Raw genomic sequence first — 19180 nt, forward strand, 5'->3', positions numbered from 1 at the left:
TATAAAAGTACTGAAAAATTATTAATTTAATATTCTTTTAGGTAAAAAACAATTTGAAATACTTTAAAAAGTAAAAACTACTGCAGCTTTAAACAACGATTTATAGAGAGTCTATTTGTCTTTGCGGCTATGCCGTATTTTTCAAAAACTTTGAATTTTTTTTCTTCAAATTAATTTTTTTTAGTGTTTTTGAATCGTTTTAATATGCTAATGTCAAAATAAATTTTTAAATAAAAAAATTATTTTGATACATTTTCAAGCAAAAAACACTTTAAAAAATAATTGCTACTATAATTTCAAACACTACCATAATTTCCCTTTTAAAAAATAAATTTTAAAAATCTTTTTCATTTGATTTAGGGGTACTTTTATCCTTTACATTTGATTATTTTGTAGTTATCATGTGTCAATAGGTGCAATAGGATAATTACATAAATAAAACATTTAAAAAAAAAAAAACTAGAGGCGAATGAACAATGCATGTGGAGTTAAGATGACGCATGTGGTGCCATTCAATGGCCAAAACCCTACTTTCAGGGCAGCAACAGAAGCGTCTCGACGTCCCCTCCATGTACAGATGGCACATGTGGTATAATTATTTTTAGTTGGTGTGTGTGACCTTTTTTTTTTCCTTTTCCTTCTCCCTTCTCGATTTTCATGTTGGCGTTCTAAAAATTCAAATCAACTTCTAAAGGTTATTATTCTTAAGATTGTTTTCTTAATTTTGAATAATTTATGAAATTAGAGACTTTTTTTCAATATCATTTCTCATGAAGTTTTTCTTCTGTCAGGTTTGATTCTCATTCTTTTAATTCTTATTTGTTTTATTTGAGATGGTTTTTGAGATTATTTTTTTTTCAATTCCATCATTCTTGATTTTCTTCCTATCAAATCTAATCCTTGTTTTTATTGCTATTTTACAGATTGTAGATTTGTGAGATTAAATCGAGTTTACGAGGTTCACCTGAGATTGCTTTTTCCCCCCCATTTTGTTAAGCTTATTTATTTTTGGTTTCATCCTCTATCATTTTGTTATTTTTTATTCACATTTTATGAGATTTTTTAGTCGTTTTGAAAATATCACGGAATACCTCAATTTTTTTTTATCTTTGTTAAATTTAGTATTTTTTCAAGGAATTTTTTTATTAAATTATATTAATTGATTTAATTCACCTATACTTTTAATTAATCAGGTGTTTAGCTTATTAGTTTAGCCCAAGGTTTAGAATTTAACGGATTATGAGCTTGAAAGATTAACCCTGGTTTATGAAGTTCATCCGAATTTGCTTGGTTTTTTTCTCTTTTTTTTTAAGTTTATATTTCTCTTCTGATTCCATCCACCAATATTTTGTTATTTTTTTATTCGCTTTCTATGGATTGTTTACGGTTAACTCGGATTTTTTTTTTGCTTTTGTTGAATCTAGTTTTTTTAGAAGGAATTTTATATTTTTAATTAATTTAAATTAATTAAGTGATTGTAAATATGAGATGCTTGTTTTATGGTGTTTTTGTTTTGTTTGCTTTTTGGGTCACTACTCTGACAGCACATGTGATCTCTTTCAATTATCAAATTCTTAGATTTTTCTTATTTCTTTTAAAATGTTGGTATCACATAAATATTTAATTTTTTTAAGTTGAAAAAAATTTAACCCAGCCTATAGTGTAGAGCAGGTCATCTAACTAGTATCAATCATTTGATCTCATGGCTTCAAATTTATGTTCTTGGATTTGTTTTTCTTAACTAAAAAACAGGGTAATCCATACTGATCTTCTTAATCGAACCATTTATTTTGACTCATATGCTCAAATAATAGCACAATTAATGGTTAATTTATCTTATTTTTTAGTGCATACATGTTATTGATAAAGAAAAAAAAATACTTATATATGTAAGATATATTGATTTATAACGTACTAGTTTAGGGTTTTTTTTATTTTTTTGATTGAGATTGGTGTCTATATCATTATATTTTCAAATATAATTATAGACACCAAAACGCATTCTTGCCCCTTAAGTGCATGTTATTTTCAAATTAACTATATTGAACTAATTAAGTTCTTGAAAAACATTTGGGTCATGCAAACAAGGCACTATACCACAGTTTGTTAGGTTCTCGCTGCCAAGTGACCATGATCGTCCAGGGGACGTACCTTTTCACAAATACAGTGACAAAACCACTTAATGCCTTACACGTAAGAGCCGTCAGATACCTCCCACTGTGATGCTGGGACCCATTTGGGGAATTTTGATATCCAGCTGTCGACATCATGATGGGTGAGACATTGGAGTTAGGGAGATGCTTCTCTTGGTCTGGTGATTGTCGAGCAAATACAATGGCCTGCATGGACCCCTACCAAATTCTCAAATACGAAACCTTACTTCCTTGGCATTTCTTAAATTTTCAGAAGTTTCCCTTGTCATTTTCGTACTCCACACACATATTATGGGATTACACTAGATTACCAGATGCTAAAATATGAGAGGGAGCTGCTTCTTCTTGTTTTCTCCCGCTCTTTAGTTGAATACCAATTAGCAAGATAAAATGGATTTGTGGCTGTCTTAATCAAATTTCCTGAAATGTCAATTTGTTGTTGGCGGATTCTTCTCTCAATACGTATAGCAGAGATTCTGAGCTCAGATCCCAAATCCCTGATTATCCATCATAATTGACATTAGCTAGGACATTTCGGGATGTTATTAGCACAAATTAATGGCGTTTTGAATGGTTTGATTGGATCGGATGTTCTTGCTCACATCCTATAATTTGAAAACAAAAAACAAAAAAGTGTAATAAAGAAGATCAAATAATTAATCAAGATTGCTGTTTTTCACTTAAATCCCCCATCTATTGTATATTACTCACTTAACCCTCATCATAGAGTTCTTGCCCTCGAAATCATAAAACAAGAGTACAATATTGACACCCTTCTTTTCAAAAACTGTAATGATGGGGTTAACTGGACAAGGCTTTATAGCTAAGTGATCCAATCAGGAATTTGTTTCCTTTGCCCTTACTGCTATATAGCTAGAGGTCGGAAGTCAGTCAATTCTTTTTTTTTTTTCTTTTTTTTGGCTGTTCGACAATAAAACTAGGTTTCATGAAAGCAGCACCGTAAGGCAATGAGGCAGAGAAATATGAGCAAAACTTGAGAAATGGTGATGGTAGAGTCAATCGATATTGCTTTTACTAGACAGCTAGGGAAGAAATTAAGGAGAGATGGGGCGGAACAGCCCGTTATGTAGCCAAATTATTGGAAAGAGAAGGAAATAACAAGAAGAAAAAAAGGTTATTACTGTGATGGGACTTGGTTATTAATGACATTTATGGATACTATTAAGGAACCATAAACTAACATGACCAATAATGTTAATAATTAGTGCCCATATCTTCTCTTGCTTAATTAATCAATTAACTTCCTTAATCTTGTTTAGTCATGATCAAATGCATGAAAAATACTGGCAGACAATGAGTGGAAATTAGATGGGGAAGGTGAAAGGGGAGGGAGTTGGGGATATAGAATTTTGGTAGAAGTGAGATCTTCAGAAACATAATATTCTCAGATTGTCTTGTCTCGAAAGGGCCCTCAAAGCTTTCATCATTCATTTCTGCTCTGTGTATGATATCATTGTTTTTTCTCTTGGAAGTATGTACTGATTGAAGCCAAATGTCTCTCGTGTTATTGACAGCATCCTTTTCCTTCCTGCTCGTCTTCCTTCTCTTGTTCTCTCCTTGGTTGCATTAATGGATGGACAAATACAAGAGATATCTCTGATCCAGACAAATAATTATGTAGACCTTGTCAATATCTTTGACAGGACGAATGTATATTGTTCACCATTGCATCAAACCCCTCTTGACAAGGGTGAAGGGGGAGGCGTGGGATGTTGGGCATGGCCATCCATGTTTGCAACCTCAATCGCCTCCCTTATAATTAATTTCTATTTCTTAACTCCACAAGTCTCTAGGGTTAAAAAATCACAGAGCTGCTCAAGGGAAGTTGCAGATTAGTTGAGAATTCTCTCAACTAATTTTTCTAACCCACAACAGATTAGTGAACCCAAAGGGGAAAAAAAAGGGACTAGTTCATGTGGATATGGAGAAGGGAAAGTTACAGGCTAGCTTAGTTGAACTCTCAGCATCACTTGCATCAATGGATCAAGAATATCGTGTAAGAATTATCTTGAAAGCGCCCACAGAAATAGCAGGAGGGGCAGCTTTGAAAAACCATGACGTGGGGATTTGGCCTCCACAAATGTAGAATGTGGCACAGGACTTTACATGCCCAATTATTTCATGATTAATTAATTGTACTAACTAGATGTGTTAAATATTTTTATCAGGATCATCATCAATTCTACGTTTTGCCATTGTATAATTAATCTCATGATCCTGTATTAGGATGTCGCTGAGGTTTCCACTTCTTATACCCCCTTGAAGTTTTTTCTTTTCTTTTCTTTACGGGCTTAATTAGGTTTAGTATTTCACTAAAAAGAAGAAAGCAAAATAGCATTTTATAAAAAAAAATAAAATTAAATTAAATCTACAACGTTTTTCATTAAATTGACTAGGCACAAAGGAATGCATTAATCAAGAAATTTCTACGCAGTTTCACTGATCTTGAAACAGAAGAAAAAAGGATCGGAGATACAGATAGTTACATGATTTTCATGCACGCACTCTCACGACGTGGAAGCATACAAACACCCACGATGAACAAAAGAAAACAAAGAGTGAAAGATAAGTCATCTGAATAGTTAAAAGCTTAGGAGAGATGACATAGATATTGAGATAAGCCAAAACAGATAGAGACAATATATATCTATATATCTATATATTAAGTGAATTCCTTGGAAATGTTTGTCACTTATGGTGTCTCAAACAGAAACTAGTTGGTTTGGTTCTGTTTGTGTTTGTGCTTGCAAATTCCTCTCCCTATCTACTTGATTCCTTTAATCTTATCTTACTAGGGGAAAAAAAAAAAAACAAATAGGGTTAATTGAGGCACTGCAATTATATATATAGACGTACACAGACGGATACTGAGACATGGAGCGTGGGGTGTTCTCCTTTACACGACCTTTTTAGTATCCATGTGCCTTCATCACCTTCAACCTAGGTAGTGGATCGTCTCACATGAAAGACAAACAGCTAAAAAGTATGGTGATCTTCTGACCTAGGAGTGCATGAGTTCTCTCAAAAACGGGGTGAAGGAAGAAGGAGAAGCACCTACAGAGCGTGCGGCTTTCCTGCATGTGTCACCATCTGGCTGCAAAAACATGGAGCTTTAGTGATATCTTCTGTTCTGAAGCACTACTGGAGAGTAAAACAAACAAAAAGTGACCAAAAAGAAGTTATTAAGTGGTAAGATGTCACACACTGGAAAGAATAAAGATAGCAAAGGTGCTATTTACAACAAAAAAAAAAAGGCCTCTTTGAATTGACAAATGCTTTGCAAGGAAGGATCTAAAGAGCTGGGATTTGTTATGTTATTTCATTAATTTTTTTTTCATTTTTACTCATAAAACATATAACTAATGGGAAAAAAAGTTAGCCAAGCAAACCCTAATCATCAAATGAGATGTTGGCCCCCCCATAATTTAGGCATCTTTTCATCCACAGCCCAGCTTAGAAATTTCTCCCAAAGTTGAACAGTGATGGCTCAAGAAACAAACCATGTGAGTGGGGAGACTTATCTTTAAATCCAAAAAGAGAAGTTTGCCTGTGCAATTCCAAAAGTCAAAGCATCAAATCCAAAAGATCAAGAGCCCCCCCTTCCTTTACAAAAGAACCAATGTGCAATTATATATATATGTATACATAGATGAAACTTAGCATGGACCTAGCTCTCAGAATAAAAGAATTCTGGTCTGCCATAATTTTTATTTTTAATCCTTGGAAGACAAGAACTTCTTTCCTTGACATTCCCACTGGGATTAATATGATCATGTCATGAACATATTTTGAAGTTTTACACATATCAGGATATATGATTTTTCTTCTTGTTCATATTCTCTTTCTCCTGTCGATCAGACCAAATCCACATTTGTTCTGATCTTCATGTTGGTATGTATCCACTAGAACTATGTCTCAAAATTCTAACTACCCTATCATTTCCATGGGTTTTCAAAACTACTTTTCATCAATGAACAGATCGAGAGGAAGCCATACAGTTCCTACAAAGAAAAGGAGATTAAAGTAGCCCAAATGATTGAGCTGGTGATGAGCTTCATATATATTAGCAAGTAACCATTCAATTGGTTATAAAATATATATAATAGAGTTTTATTCCACTTTTCTCTCATGTTACGAAAACATAAAGTTAGCACCATTCCAACTCATCTAGCTTTTTTCATTTTCATTTTTTTGTAAATCATTTTCATATTAAATATTGTGGTTGAATGAGAAATTAGTGAATTTAAACATTCAATCAAGTGTACAGTAGTTAGATAAAATAATTATTTTTTACCAAAATGAAATAAAAAAAACACTAAAAAATAAAAGATATCATAGTGTCTTTTTATAAGTTCTTATGATAAATTATAGAAAGCAGGAGTGTAAGGTATAATTTTCTATCCTTTTTGACAGGCACAACTGACATAAAGATGTTATTCACTTTGATTTCTAGCTGGTAGGGAGACTCTCACCTTTAATAACTTGACATAACACAATAAACAATACTCAACTTGGACCCGTTTGAGATTGAGGTTCAAACGAAAGATAATTAAAATTTAATTTTTTTATTGTTTTAATATACTGATATCAAAATTATATATATATATATATATATATTATTTTGTTATATTTTTTAAAAAATAATAAATATCATCCTTGTAAACACCATATTATCGAATTGTTTTCGGTCTAAGTAATTTCTCTGCCATTTTAGTTAAATACTTGTCCAAATTGGTCCTAAGGTGTTTGTAAAGAAGGCAATAATTGGTAATTGAAGAAGAGGAGAAATCATCCATCGACAAAATCATGGGCCTATTACTTCTAAATAGCAGCTGGCCTGCTGGCTATCCAATCCAGCTCTCCTAGCTCGCAAAATATTCAAAGAGCTGCCCCAGCTGGGCGTGCAGGTTTCTGGGCTATATATTTTTCCTTTTCTTCTGTAAGGGAGCATTGGATCCGATAACAACTAGCATGGTTCTGGGATCCAAGGGCCTCTTTAGTTATATAAAATAGTTTTTTTATTTTTTATTTATATTTTCCCTTTTCATTGTTTTATGGTTTATTGAAGGTGGAAAAGGATATTTTGAGTTTTAAGAAGAGGTATTGCTTCCTAGTATTCTCATTATATGTTTTGAAATTTGACTAATTTCTAAAAATTTTAAATTAATTTTCTATTATATTTATCTAATCTTGAACAAATATACAATGCTAAATGTTACTTTTATAAACATTTTTAGATTTCAAAACAATACTGAGACAAAGATAAAATCATATTTCATTAAATGGTGCAATGTAGTTCTAAAACAAATTAAAAAAAAAATACTAAGATTAATGACTTTATTAACCAATTTCAATAACAAAAATAGGTTGACAACACAACATTCATCATTATATCTTCTTATCAACTCTCTTCATCAAATATTTATGGCTTTGTAACACTCATTAGATGTCTCTTCCATCATCCTTGCCAATCACTTGTTATGTTGACAATGGATTAGTGATGTTATATTACATGTTGTTATTCTTCACAAATACAACGACCCCTGCTCATCAGCTTCTAAACTTGATACCTGAAATTCTTGTGGATTTTAATTGAATGGCCTACAATCTTGTCATGATATTTGCATTTAATACTTGGATCATAGCACCTTAAGTATAGTGGTTGTATAGGATTTGTCAAGACTAGGGTAATGTGTCTTGTATTCAAAATGTGTTGGTATACAAGGTTGAGTGAAAAAAGTATATCTATCTTACATAATAGAACTTGAAAAGTTGGTGACGTTACAAAACTTAATGATGTGTGAGATAATTAGACAAATTATTAAGGGGATAAATTATAGTGTTTATAGTTAAGATTCTTGATTTAAGGGTCATTCTATGATGCTCCTCCCAAATATGTAGCAATATAAAAAATAAAAAAAAAGGGTCATCGCCATTCAAAATTTTAATTTAATGTCTATTGTCGCAAGGGGAATCTTGGTGAGTTGATTTTGATTTATAGAGGTAAAATTTGAAAAAGAAGTTGCCACTTAGTTTTAGGTATCTAGAAATCCTAATTAGTTTTTCAAACGTTTTAGATAAGAGGTTGATTATGTTAAAAGAAAGATGAAAATCAATTTAAATTATCTCACCTAAAGTAAGTTGTCTTTTGTTTGTTTTTAATGATAAAAGATATATATTGTGCATACATGTTAATATTTTTTCTAAAATTAATACATGTAATTTTGATTCTCAATTATCAAAGCTCGAGCTTTAAAACATTCTTTGGCTTCCTGTAATTTTGATCGGTTCATCTTTACTTCTAAGCTCACATCATTGTGTTCAGCTCAAATACCACTTCATAGTCTTCTCCATTGCAGCCAGTTTAATCCTACATCATAGCCCTAACCATTGCGGTTAGCTCATTCAACTAACTCAATTTTTCAAAATAACCCCTGCCTTGAAGACGTATTTCTTTTCATATCATTTTCCAATTCCATAGATATATTTTCACTTAATATCATTACTCGTCCCTGAAGGCATGATTTATATGATATCATTTTCTTGCATTGAAGGCATAGTTTATAATTATAAATAGTTAAAAAAAAACACATATTTCTCATCAAGTATACATTCTTATAACGAATTGCATTCACAGTGATAAAAACAAATTACACAAAACATTTATTTCTCATCACGTATACACTCCCATAACATACTTCATTCACAAACTTAAATAATTATACAAAATGCTTTTTTAATTAAAAAGAAGTCAGGTGATGAATGTGTACCTAAAGCTCTTGTGGAATCTGATCCTCTTATTACAGTTCCACTTTCGATATCCTTCCTAAATTCCAAAAGAATATCCCATTTTAGTACACAATTTTATTTGTTCTATTTATCACTTTTACTAAATTATATCATCCTCCATTTTCATAATTTAATTTAATGCCCAATCATATCATTATCTTTTTTTATAATATCATTCAATGACCAATTATACTGTCGTTCATTTTCTCAATATAATTAAATGTCCAATACTTTTATATATTAATCATGCTATAAACAATTTGATATTTCACATCATATTTTTCTCAATTTATCATTGAAGACTTAGTAGCTAGTACATGGATCCTTCTTTGATATTTAGTTAACCATCAACAAGATTGTCAGTCTTTCATTTAATAAGTCTACTTCCCTTCACACGAGTTATCAAACACCTAATGTGCATTTAATCAAACCTTTCCTTGTATGGAGTTGGATTCCTAATGTATCGATTTTGGGCTTATTAATTTGTTATGCTCTACCAATTTGCTTTAAAAGAAATATTTGGTAAAAGTCAACACATCATATTTTAAAAGAAAACTAATTTGTTTTAAAAATTAAAATCAGATGCCTCTACTTTCAACCAAAGAAAAAAAATTAAAAACATAATAATCAATTATGAAATTGTTTTGTTAATGCTACAACTCAATACACAACACAATACTATAATCAAATCACAACACAACAATAATCAATCTAAAATCCCTACTAATCATAAGAAGAAGAAAAAATTATTGTGCATCTACTCACATAACATTATTCATTATAATAGTATGATGATGAATTTCTCTTCAATCATTAAACCTTTGAACTAGGCATTATGGACAAGATGACCTTTTCACTATGATTCAATTATCAATTTCAAATTGTATACGGCAGAATAATTTTTTAGCTTTTTTATATACTAAAATTACTTAACTACCCCTAAGGAAAATTTTAAAACTAAAATCCAAGGTATTTTTAGTACTTTAAATATTTTAGCATGGTAAATTACTTAATTACCCTTGAAAGAAAAATCAATTAAACTATCTTCCAAGAGCTTTTTCGTCTTTTGATCATGGTTTTTTGTTAATATCAAGTTAACTTATGGACATTTTTGTATTTGATCAAATATTAATAATTATTAGAAAAAGAACTTGTTTGGGCAGTGAGTGTCGAGTCGTCTAGTGACTAAACATCGCCTCTAGCGGAGGCATTTAGATCATCTCGGAGTCTTATCCATGATAAGGCGGTGTGTGTGACCAACACCCCTTCAATTTGGCGCTTGTAGCCTTTTTTCCTTCTTTTCTTGTTCTCCTTGATTTTTATCTCTGCTCCCTTTAAAAATTCAAAACAGCTCTTTAATTTGTTATTTCTTCAAATTTAGTTCATATTATTTTTGTTACTATTTTTTTATCTGGAATAATTTATAAAATTTGAGTTCTTTTTTTTTATTTCATTCCCCTTCAATTTTTCATCTTTCAAATTTAGTATTTATTCTTTTTTATTACTATTTGTTTTATTTGAGATAGTTTTTAAAATTAATATTTTTTTCAATTTCATCCTTTAACATTAAATATGTTGGGAATTGAGTTTCTTTATTAAACCTGAGTCTAGGATTTCACGGGTTACAAGTTTTAGAAATTAAACAAGGTTTAGAGAACCAGTTTAAAGGTTCTCTTGGACTTGCTTTTTTTTTTTTTTAAGCTCATGTTTTTTCAGTTTCATCCTTAAGTATTTATTCAATTAGATATTGGGCTATGTTATTTTTATTTATTTTCTTTCTATATAATTTTTTATAAATTTTAAAAATAACTCAGGTTATCTCGGTTCTTTTTATTTATTGTTCTTTATTGAATTTACTTTAGCAAATTTTTTAAATTGATTTTTTTTCAATTTCATCTTTCAAAGTTGAAGCTTTTTTATATTGGGTATCGTGATTTTCTTTAATTTCATTTATATTTGTTTATTTTAGTCTCATTACTTAGACTATAGATTTTACATGTTAACCTGAGTTGACTCAGATTTTTTTAGAATTATTTTTTTAATTTAATATTTTTTATACTTCACCCTTCGTTATTGAATTGTTTTGGAATTGAGCTTCATAATTTTTTATGGTTTACCTTCTATTGAATTACCTCATTCAAATAATTTGAGTTATAGATTTTGGTTTGACTACTCGATTTGGTAGTTTTTTTATCTTTTTATTATACTTCATTTTTTTAATTTAATCATCCTTTGGAATCGAACTTTGAATTCTTTTTATTATTATTTTTCCCCTTCTCACAACCTGACATCTAGATTGGCTCGGATTGAGTTTTTTTTCCTTCTTTTCTAACTTTCTATTCTTTTTTTTTTCATATGACTGGCTAGAATCCTAATTGCATCTTTTTTTGTTTCGTTGACTTTTTTTCAAGTTCCGATGATTCATTTTTGTTTAAATTAGCCCATTAACTATCGTTATCGTTTCTATTATTATAATCGGGTCTATTCCCCAAGTTACCTTTTTTTGACTTTTTAAAACTGAGTATTCTTTTAAACCAATAAAAATACATCTTAACCCACGATGTAGCAAGAGCTCATAAATCTATTGGTTCTCTATTTACCAGGGTTGTCCTGTCAATTGAAAAAAAAGTCTAGGAAACCAATACATACTGTTCTGGAAAATGTCAGACGAAATATTAATTGAGAAATATAAACCAGGAGGCAAAACTTCAATGCCCATATAATTTGATGAGCTTGAACACCCATTTTGCATAGGCAGAAATGCAAGCTGGGATGTTTTGCATTTGGGCAAAGTGCAAAAGAGATCCCATGTAATAACAGGGTTTTTTTTTTTTTCCCCTGCACAATGCACAACTTCAAAGGACTTGATTAGCAATATCCTTGATGCCATTGCAAATAATAATCCCCGTCCAAGAAAGCAAAATTCTTTGCACCGAAGTGTCTAATATTTCAACTTCCAAAACAGTTATAGTTCAAACTTAATTAGCATAGAAGCAAATCGCAACTCAATTCCAGAATAATATATACAGTAGGCAAGAGGGGACAGGGGATACCATGTACATTCAAGTCGTCCAGAACAAGAACCCTTGCAAGCTCTTTGTCGCATTGAAAAAAGGTTTAACACAATCATCTCCTTTCAATCATTATCACAGGGCAACCTACATGTACGGGTGATGCGAATCTGAGGCAAAAACAGATAACTCATTGGCCATTACAGAAATCAACATGCTTGTTAGAATTAAAAATTAAAAAGGAAAAGGAACAGAAAAGAAACCCTGTTAAATGTTATTCCGACAGAAAGTTGTTTGTTTAATACTGAAATTCCACTTCGAATTGAAATCCCCTTGGGATGAGGATTTGGAAGATATTTTGTATTAGTTATTCATCGTGTAGTTGAAAATCAAAAGGTGTATCAAAAAAAGAAAAAAGAAAGCTGTTTTTTTTACATTTGTACTGTGCTTGCTTATCAAGCAATTTGATGTTCAAATTGAATATAGTGACCATGGCATTAATCTTGCCATCAGTGCCAAATCATAGAATGGGCTTACAATACATGACAAAACCTAAGATCAGACCCATATATTATGCACAGGTCACGGATCTTGCCAGGTCCATACTGCTGTTCTGGGTTTTGGTTTTGGGATCATACAAGCATGCAATGATTTATAAGTTCAAGTTGGTCTTGATTTAGAGAACGGTTTGTACATAGATAAAAACCAGGGTTCAAAATAATGAATTGGCGTCCCAGATTCACCATCATAGAATGACAGAAAACAAATTTTATAAAACCTGTAAACAAAACCATAAGGCAACCAAAACTATCTGTGAGTGTGTGCATGCCCACAATCATGAGCTTGTGCGTGCCCACAATCATGCATTTGTGATTAGAATATCAATATATATCTCTGTGCCGAGCAGGATCTGGCATGTGGATAATTGCATAAAACTAAAGTAGCCATTACAATATATTACCTGAGCAAATGCATAAATTGCTCGCAAGATTCTAGCATAATCAGTTCCAAGCATTTGAATGACTACATCTGCCAGAAATGTGCCCCACAACCTGTATAAAAAACCAACAGAAACAAAGCAGTCATACAAACTAAAGTTCTAATCAATTACTGAGCCAGATAGTAGACTCGAGCATCACAACAGTTTGATGTCTTAAGAGCATCTGCATCTATGCAGCACATGTAAACTCAAACCAGACCAAAAGACAGAGTTCACTAACAAATTTTGCACTTGCCTTACAAAAAGTTGACTGGTAGAACAGCTGGGTTTTTTAAGATGGATTTTTTGATAATTAGGGTAAAAAACCACGCAAAGAACGAGAAAGAAAAGGACTGAAAGACAACAGAGAACACAAAATATATAGCCCTCCTAAGCACATCCAAGATTTCATTCAAAAACTTCAGATGCCTGTCCATCCATTTCAGAACACCTCAGATGTCACTTGATAAACAAGAAAGATTAATTGTGGCAAACCAAAAATTATTTTATTAGTCAATCCTGCATCTTCAAAGTTCAGAATTAGGATACACATGCAAAATTATATCCTTGAATACTAAAGTTGCTCCAATTGCTGAGATAAAAATGATAAAGTAGCATCAGCCATGCAGATGTATACATGCAAACAGAATTCATAGATAAACACAATTATGATTATTACACATTGAAACATCTAATTAGAAAGTTTAGATTTATGTGAAGATTTTCTTATCTGAACAAGGTTAAACACGACTAGGTGGAATGAAATTTATTATTTGTGTGCCGCTCAAGCATAATATAGAAACCATGGAGTTTCAGACCACATGATGTTCACAACAGCGTTATCACTGTCCTTAAAATCATAGGTTACCCTGATCACCCTTCAGGACAGTGAACACATAGGTTTACATCATAGTTAAGCCTCTCTATCCAACCATGAATTCAATCATTTTATCTTAATGTTAGTGGCAATCAAAAAAAAAAACGAACGGAGATAAACACAGCTAGAACATAAATAAGTTCTTCATTGAAGATGAGATATTACATTGGACCAAGCAATGACATCATGCTCCTCAAACCCAGGTATCTTGACGCAGCTCCAACAAAACCCTGTCCACAATTAAAAGAATGAGAAATGCTAGCAAAGAGAAGAGCAATAACACTCATTGTCTTGAACCAGTAACATATAGAGAAAATATGTAATAATGATTATTGTGTTAGCACAGATCAAGTTGCAAAACATATTTATACAATTAACTGTCTAGATTTCTATGTTAAATGAATAGGTTTACCTAATATCCACATCCTACTTGAATTGATCAGAAAATATTGAAATTCATCAATTTTAAATAGTATCGAGTATGTTATAACATGCATTTCATAATTAATAACACCTATTGTATGTTTATTTAATTTCCAATACAGGAGTTCATAAGACGGGATGCTTCACTTGCATGATACAACCACCAACTACAGTGGCATCTTCAAAGCATGGAAAAGCATTCAAGAAACTTGTCGAATATAATGCTATAATTACCTGCTTTGCCACAAGTAAGGCAGCTCTGGACTCCAAATTAATGGCAGCCAATTGTCCACCCTTTATACAAAGAAAGAAATGTGTACATATTAGTTATTTTTTACATATTATCTAATATATAGATTATCTGATTCAAAGCAGAGGATATATAAAGTTGTAGCAAGATGGCCCATAAATTCAGCCAACTAGGTGATACCAAATTATATCAGAAAAAGAAAAAAGAATCCATCTAGCTTCATGATGGAAAATGGAAAACCCCCTACATATTTATACAAATAAAGAGGGCACATTTAGAATAAAAGTGAAACAATCACCTCTTTACAAACCACGTGGGCTTCACTAGAAGTTTGGTGACTATCCAAGCACTTGAGAAGCCAAGCTTGTGCACCCATTTAGAGGCTCAATCAGAGCTCAAGCCAAGCTTGGATGTTTTACTTCTTAGCAATGCATACTTAAAAGGTTGGATATTTAACTTGGCTCTGCTTAATCACAGGCCATACACTTAGGCACAGTAGGCCTAGATAACAATAACACTCTGTTCTATTCAGCTCCAGAAATCCTTAATCCTGTCTACAGGCTGTCAACAACATGAATCTTTATCTATCAACCCAATAATTATGACAAAAGTTGGCCCTAAAACACTTTCTTTCTACTTTGATTGACCATTTTATTGTAAAAGCAAGCTTCCAACAGTTGATTATTTTTTTTCTTCCAAACTGACAATATTAACTTAAATTTACATTGAGATCCTTTGCAAGACTTTGAAGATGCATCTAGTACTTTGGCATTACAACTTTCACATACGATGTCTTCAAATAAAGCACAAGTTGAGTTAACAACAGAGAAATGAAAATAAAATATATAATTTGTTTTTAGGTACTCTGATATGTGCAATTTGGTAAGATCCTACAAGCATTATACCTGAGCCAAAGCAATCATGTATTGTCCAACTATACACAAAAAACAATAAGTCATTTCCATTTAATGCTAGTAAAAGAGAAATAAATAATAACAAGGCAGAAATAAACAAAAGATTCTTAGATGACATCAGGACGTTAATTTGTTTTACAAGACCTTTGCAAAGTAAATGTTTGACTGCCACATTCTATTAAAGAAAAATGTTACTGCATTCATATGTATTCGACAACTACATAATAATACTGCCAATCATGTACCTTCTTGATGATTTCCTTTTTTATTTGATAGTTTGCAGCTTCTAGAAAAACCTTCCCTGTTAACTTTTTAGCTAACTACATCAAAAAGAATACCAGCTTAGGAACACAGTGAAATGATCAAAGATGAAACACACTAACTGAAAAAACAAAAAATTCTTATGATCTTACCCATTGATAAATTCTTGTCAATGTAAACACACCGCCACCCTTAAAAAGAAAAGTTAAAATAAATGAAGCAAAGAAAAGGAAATAAGGTCAGTTTTTTAATAAAAAAAATACATTCAAGTTATGCTAGTGTTAGAATGTGAGTAACCACCTTCAGAATGATTGACTGGAGATCTGCAGCACCGAGTTTCTGTGCAGCGAGGGCTTGTACCTTCTCTTGACTAAGTCCGATTCCTAGACTACCTTGATCATCTGAGGTCTTAGATAATTCCCATAAGCCTGGAAAAGTTCCTGATTGTTCACTATACGATGGTGGAAGCAAGTTTTAAGTCATTTTACAGCTTACTCGGAAAGAAAGAAGAGATCAAATAAATATAATGCTCAATATTAAGAGATCAAACCGAATGGCCATCAACTATAACCAGCTCATATACATACATCCACGAGTGAAGTAATGATAGAAGAGGCAAACTAAATAACTTTCAAACCGACATAATTTTTTGCCAAATAAATATAATGCTCAATATTAAGAGATCAAACCAAATGGCCATCAACTATAACCAGCTCATATACATACATCCACGAGTGAAGTAATGATAGAAGAGGCAAACTAAATAACTTTCACCTTTACAATTATAATACAGAATTTTTCTAGCAGAGGTAGCACCAATACGATTGTTTAAAACTTTGGAAGTGAGCAATCACTATAGCATTCTGGCATTGAAGAATTAGAAATAAAATAGAAGTAGGTAAAGGTAGCTACCAATCAGATATCAAAAATTTTCTGAATATTTACGTTGGAACATCATCCAACAGACACTAGAGACAGCTAACAACATGATATCAAGCTACACAAAGAACTCTCCCATTAGATTCAATACGTTTTAAAAACATACAAAATCAGTCTTAACTCCAGCATTCTTTATCATACTCTTCTCTTTAATGAAAATCCTCATTCCATCTTGCTTTAAAAGAACTAAAAAAAAGAAGAAAAAAAAGCACCAACTTGAAAATAGTTAGCAGAAAATTCATTTGCCAAAAATCAAGGAAAAAGAAATCCATATATTATAAAATCTCCTCAATTCAAGCACATACAGAGGACAATCGAAAGGAGTAGATCACGTGTAGAACAAGATGTCCCACGTTAAGATAAAGCTTTTTGTTTTCCATTAAACAATTCCAATTTAACACTGCAATATAATATTCAAACATTTTTACAACCACATGAATCATTTTATACTGCAACAAAATTTGCTTAAAATTTCAACAATCAATCCGTTCTCTCACTAACATTTCTCGAGCTCACCTCATCTTCACTTTCTTACAAAATTAAGGAAACAATCAAGCACTACATCCAATAAACAAAATTTACCTCGCGTATTCCTCAAGCAGATGAAGGAAAATCTCGGCTTCTAGGTCTTCCGTCGACAATTTACTGGAGCAACCAATGCTCAACTTCTTCCTAACTGTAAGCAACACGTTTCTATACGTAGGCCTCCAACCCCTGCTCCCACAATAACACCACACCATATCCAAAATAAAATAAAAATTATGAATACACAACAATGGAATAGCAATATGAATAGGAAACCGACCTCAAAGTGGACCTGGCATCGGCAGCAAGGAAAAAAAACCTTGACTCAAGACATGATATCATATCTTCTCGTTCTTCCATGTCTTGGTCCATCATTGCATAATCAATTTCCGCTCTTTTACTCGCTATTGATTTTAGTAACGGGCTAAAGTGACTGGAATAAGGGATAGTTAAAAAATAATTAAGGAATATTTTCAATTTATTAACTTGAAGAAAAATAATGAAAAATTGAAATTACCTGGGACCGAAGAGGATATTTTCGAGTTCATACAACTCTGAGTCAGTAGCGAGTTCGAGTACGGACCGGAGATCACGGTCAAATGGACCGTCTTGGCTTTTTGGTGAGAATGAGGCATGGCTGCTACAGCGGAGTGGAGAATATAAAATGTTTTTAGGCCAGATTGAGCTGCGAACAGAGAAAGAGTATTGGGGAGCGCTGGAGATTGAGGAAGGAAGAGGAGATAATGCTGAAGGAGTAACAATGGCAGTCGCCATGGCTCTGCTAAAATCTCAGATTAGTCACTCAGTTCTAGTGAGCCACTTATCTTTCTTGTTGACACAAACACTCACTTATTGAAGGCGGACCCCACCTTCCCCTTGTCTTTCTTAGCTTTCAAAGAGAAAGAGTGTTTGTTTGTTGTTTTATTATTGTGATAATTATAATTTTGGTGCCTGTATTTTGTCAATATTTCCATTTGAGTTTCTACTTGATAGGCGATAATAATACGATTGTGAGCTTAGTCAAATTTTTTATTCGGTAAAAAAATAATTCAAGTGATGATAATATTTTTTAAGCAGCAATAAAAATCTAGGATATAAATCATTAATTTGAATAGATACAATAATCTTAATTAATTTAATATATAATTAAGAAAAGTAAATGACAGTAAAAAAATAAAAAAAAAATAAAAGTTAATGACCAATAAAAAAAATATTTGCTTACTTTCTTAGTATTTTAACAAGATCTCAACGATTTTATTTAACAACAAAAAAAAATTAAATGAGAATTGGATAATTTCATAAAAAAAAGTTTAAAAAAATATAAAGTTTAATTATTAGTAAATCAAACATTGAAGGACAAACTGAAAAAAAAATTAAAAAACCTAATTGGAGTTAGCATGTAAAGTTCGTGGGTCGGTTATAAGGACCAAATTAGATAAAAAAAATAAAAAAAATAAAATATTTAAGGATAAAATTGTATAAACAATCAACTTCAAAAGGCATTAAAAGTAAAATAAATAGCAATAAAAAAAATAAAAGTCAAAATTAATACAAATATAAACTCGAGGCATGTTTAATTTTTTGAAGGGTTGACATGAAATTCAAGTTGGAGAAAGAGAAAAGATGAAGGGAAAGAAAAAAACGAATAGAAACTAATAGAAGTATATTTTATTGTTTTTTTTTTTAAATAATAAAATCATTTCATTGCGTTAAAATATGTGTATAAACTAATTCCCCAATGTCTTGTGAAAAAAACAATATTACCCAAATAGAAAATTTTAATAGTTTTCTTTTAAAAGTAAAAATCATCATTAAAACATTTCAGTCAATAATGTAATGTGTCTAAGATCAGTGTTTTACTTTACTGATGAGCTGTTTTTTTTTTTTTTTTGTAATTGTAATATTTTAATCATTTTATAGGTTTTCTCATGGAATTTAATAGTAGGGACATAGGATCAAAAGAGAATGTCATATATGAAAAAAAAAAATGGATCAAAAGAGAAAGTCATATATGAAAAAAAAAATGAACTCGAAAGTA

The 19180-nt window shown here is 31.5% G+C and overlaps 1 protein-coding gene across 2 annotated transcripts; it reads right to left on the bottom strand.

Moving 5' to 3' along the window:
* Nucleotides 1-11827: 11827 nt before the first annotated feature.
* On the bottom strand, nt 11828-18002 carry LOC18105580 (uncharacterized). 2 transcript variants are annotated; one of them, XM_006374160.3, is made up of 10 exons: nt 17660-18002; nt 17423-17575; nt 17200-17331; nt 15979-16129; nt 15831-15869; nt 15663-15737; nt 14488-14547; nt 13996-14060; nt 12936-13026; nt 11828-12144 (listed from the first exon to the last, which is right to left on the bottom strand). In XM_006374160.3, the coding sequence occupies exons 1-10, from the start codon at nt 17914-17916 to the stop codon at nt 12100-12102; spliced, it is 1068 nt and encodes a 355-aa protein (XP_006374222.1). In that variant the 5' UTR covers nt 17917-18002; the 3' UTR covers nt 11828-12099. The 2 variants fall into 2 exon arrangements, with proteins under 2 accessions (XP_006374222.1, XP_052303676.1); XM_052447716.1 differs by having other exon boundaries at nt 11828-12121; nt 17660-17995.
* Between the last annotated feature and the right edge of the window lie 1178 nt (nt 18003-19180).

The sequence above is a fragment of the Populus trichocarpa genome, chromosome 15 (genome assembly GCF_000002775.5).
Source record: "Populus trichocarpa isolate Nisqually-1 chromosome 15, P.trichocarpa_v4.1, whole genome shotgun sequence".
NCBI lineage: Eukaryota > Viridiplantae > Streptophyta > Magnoliopsida > Malpighiales > Salicaceae > Populus > Populus trichocarpa.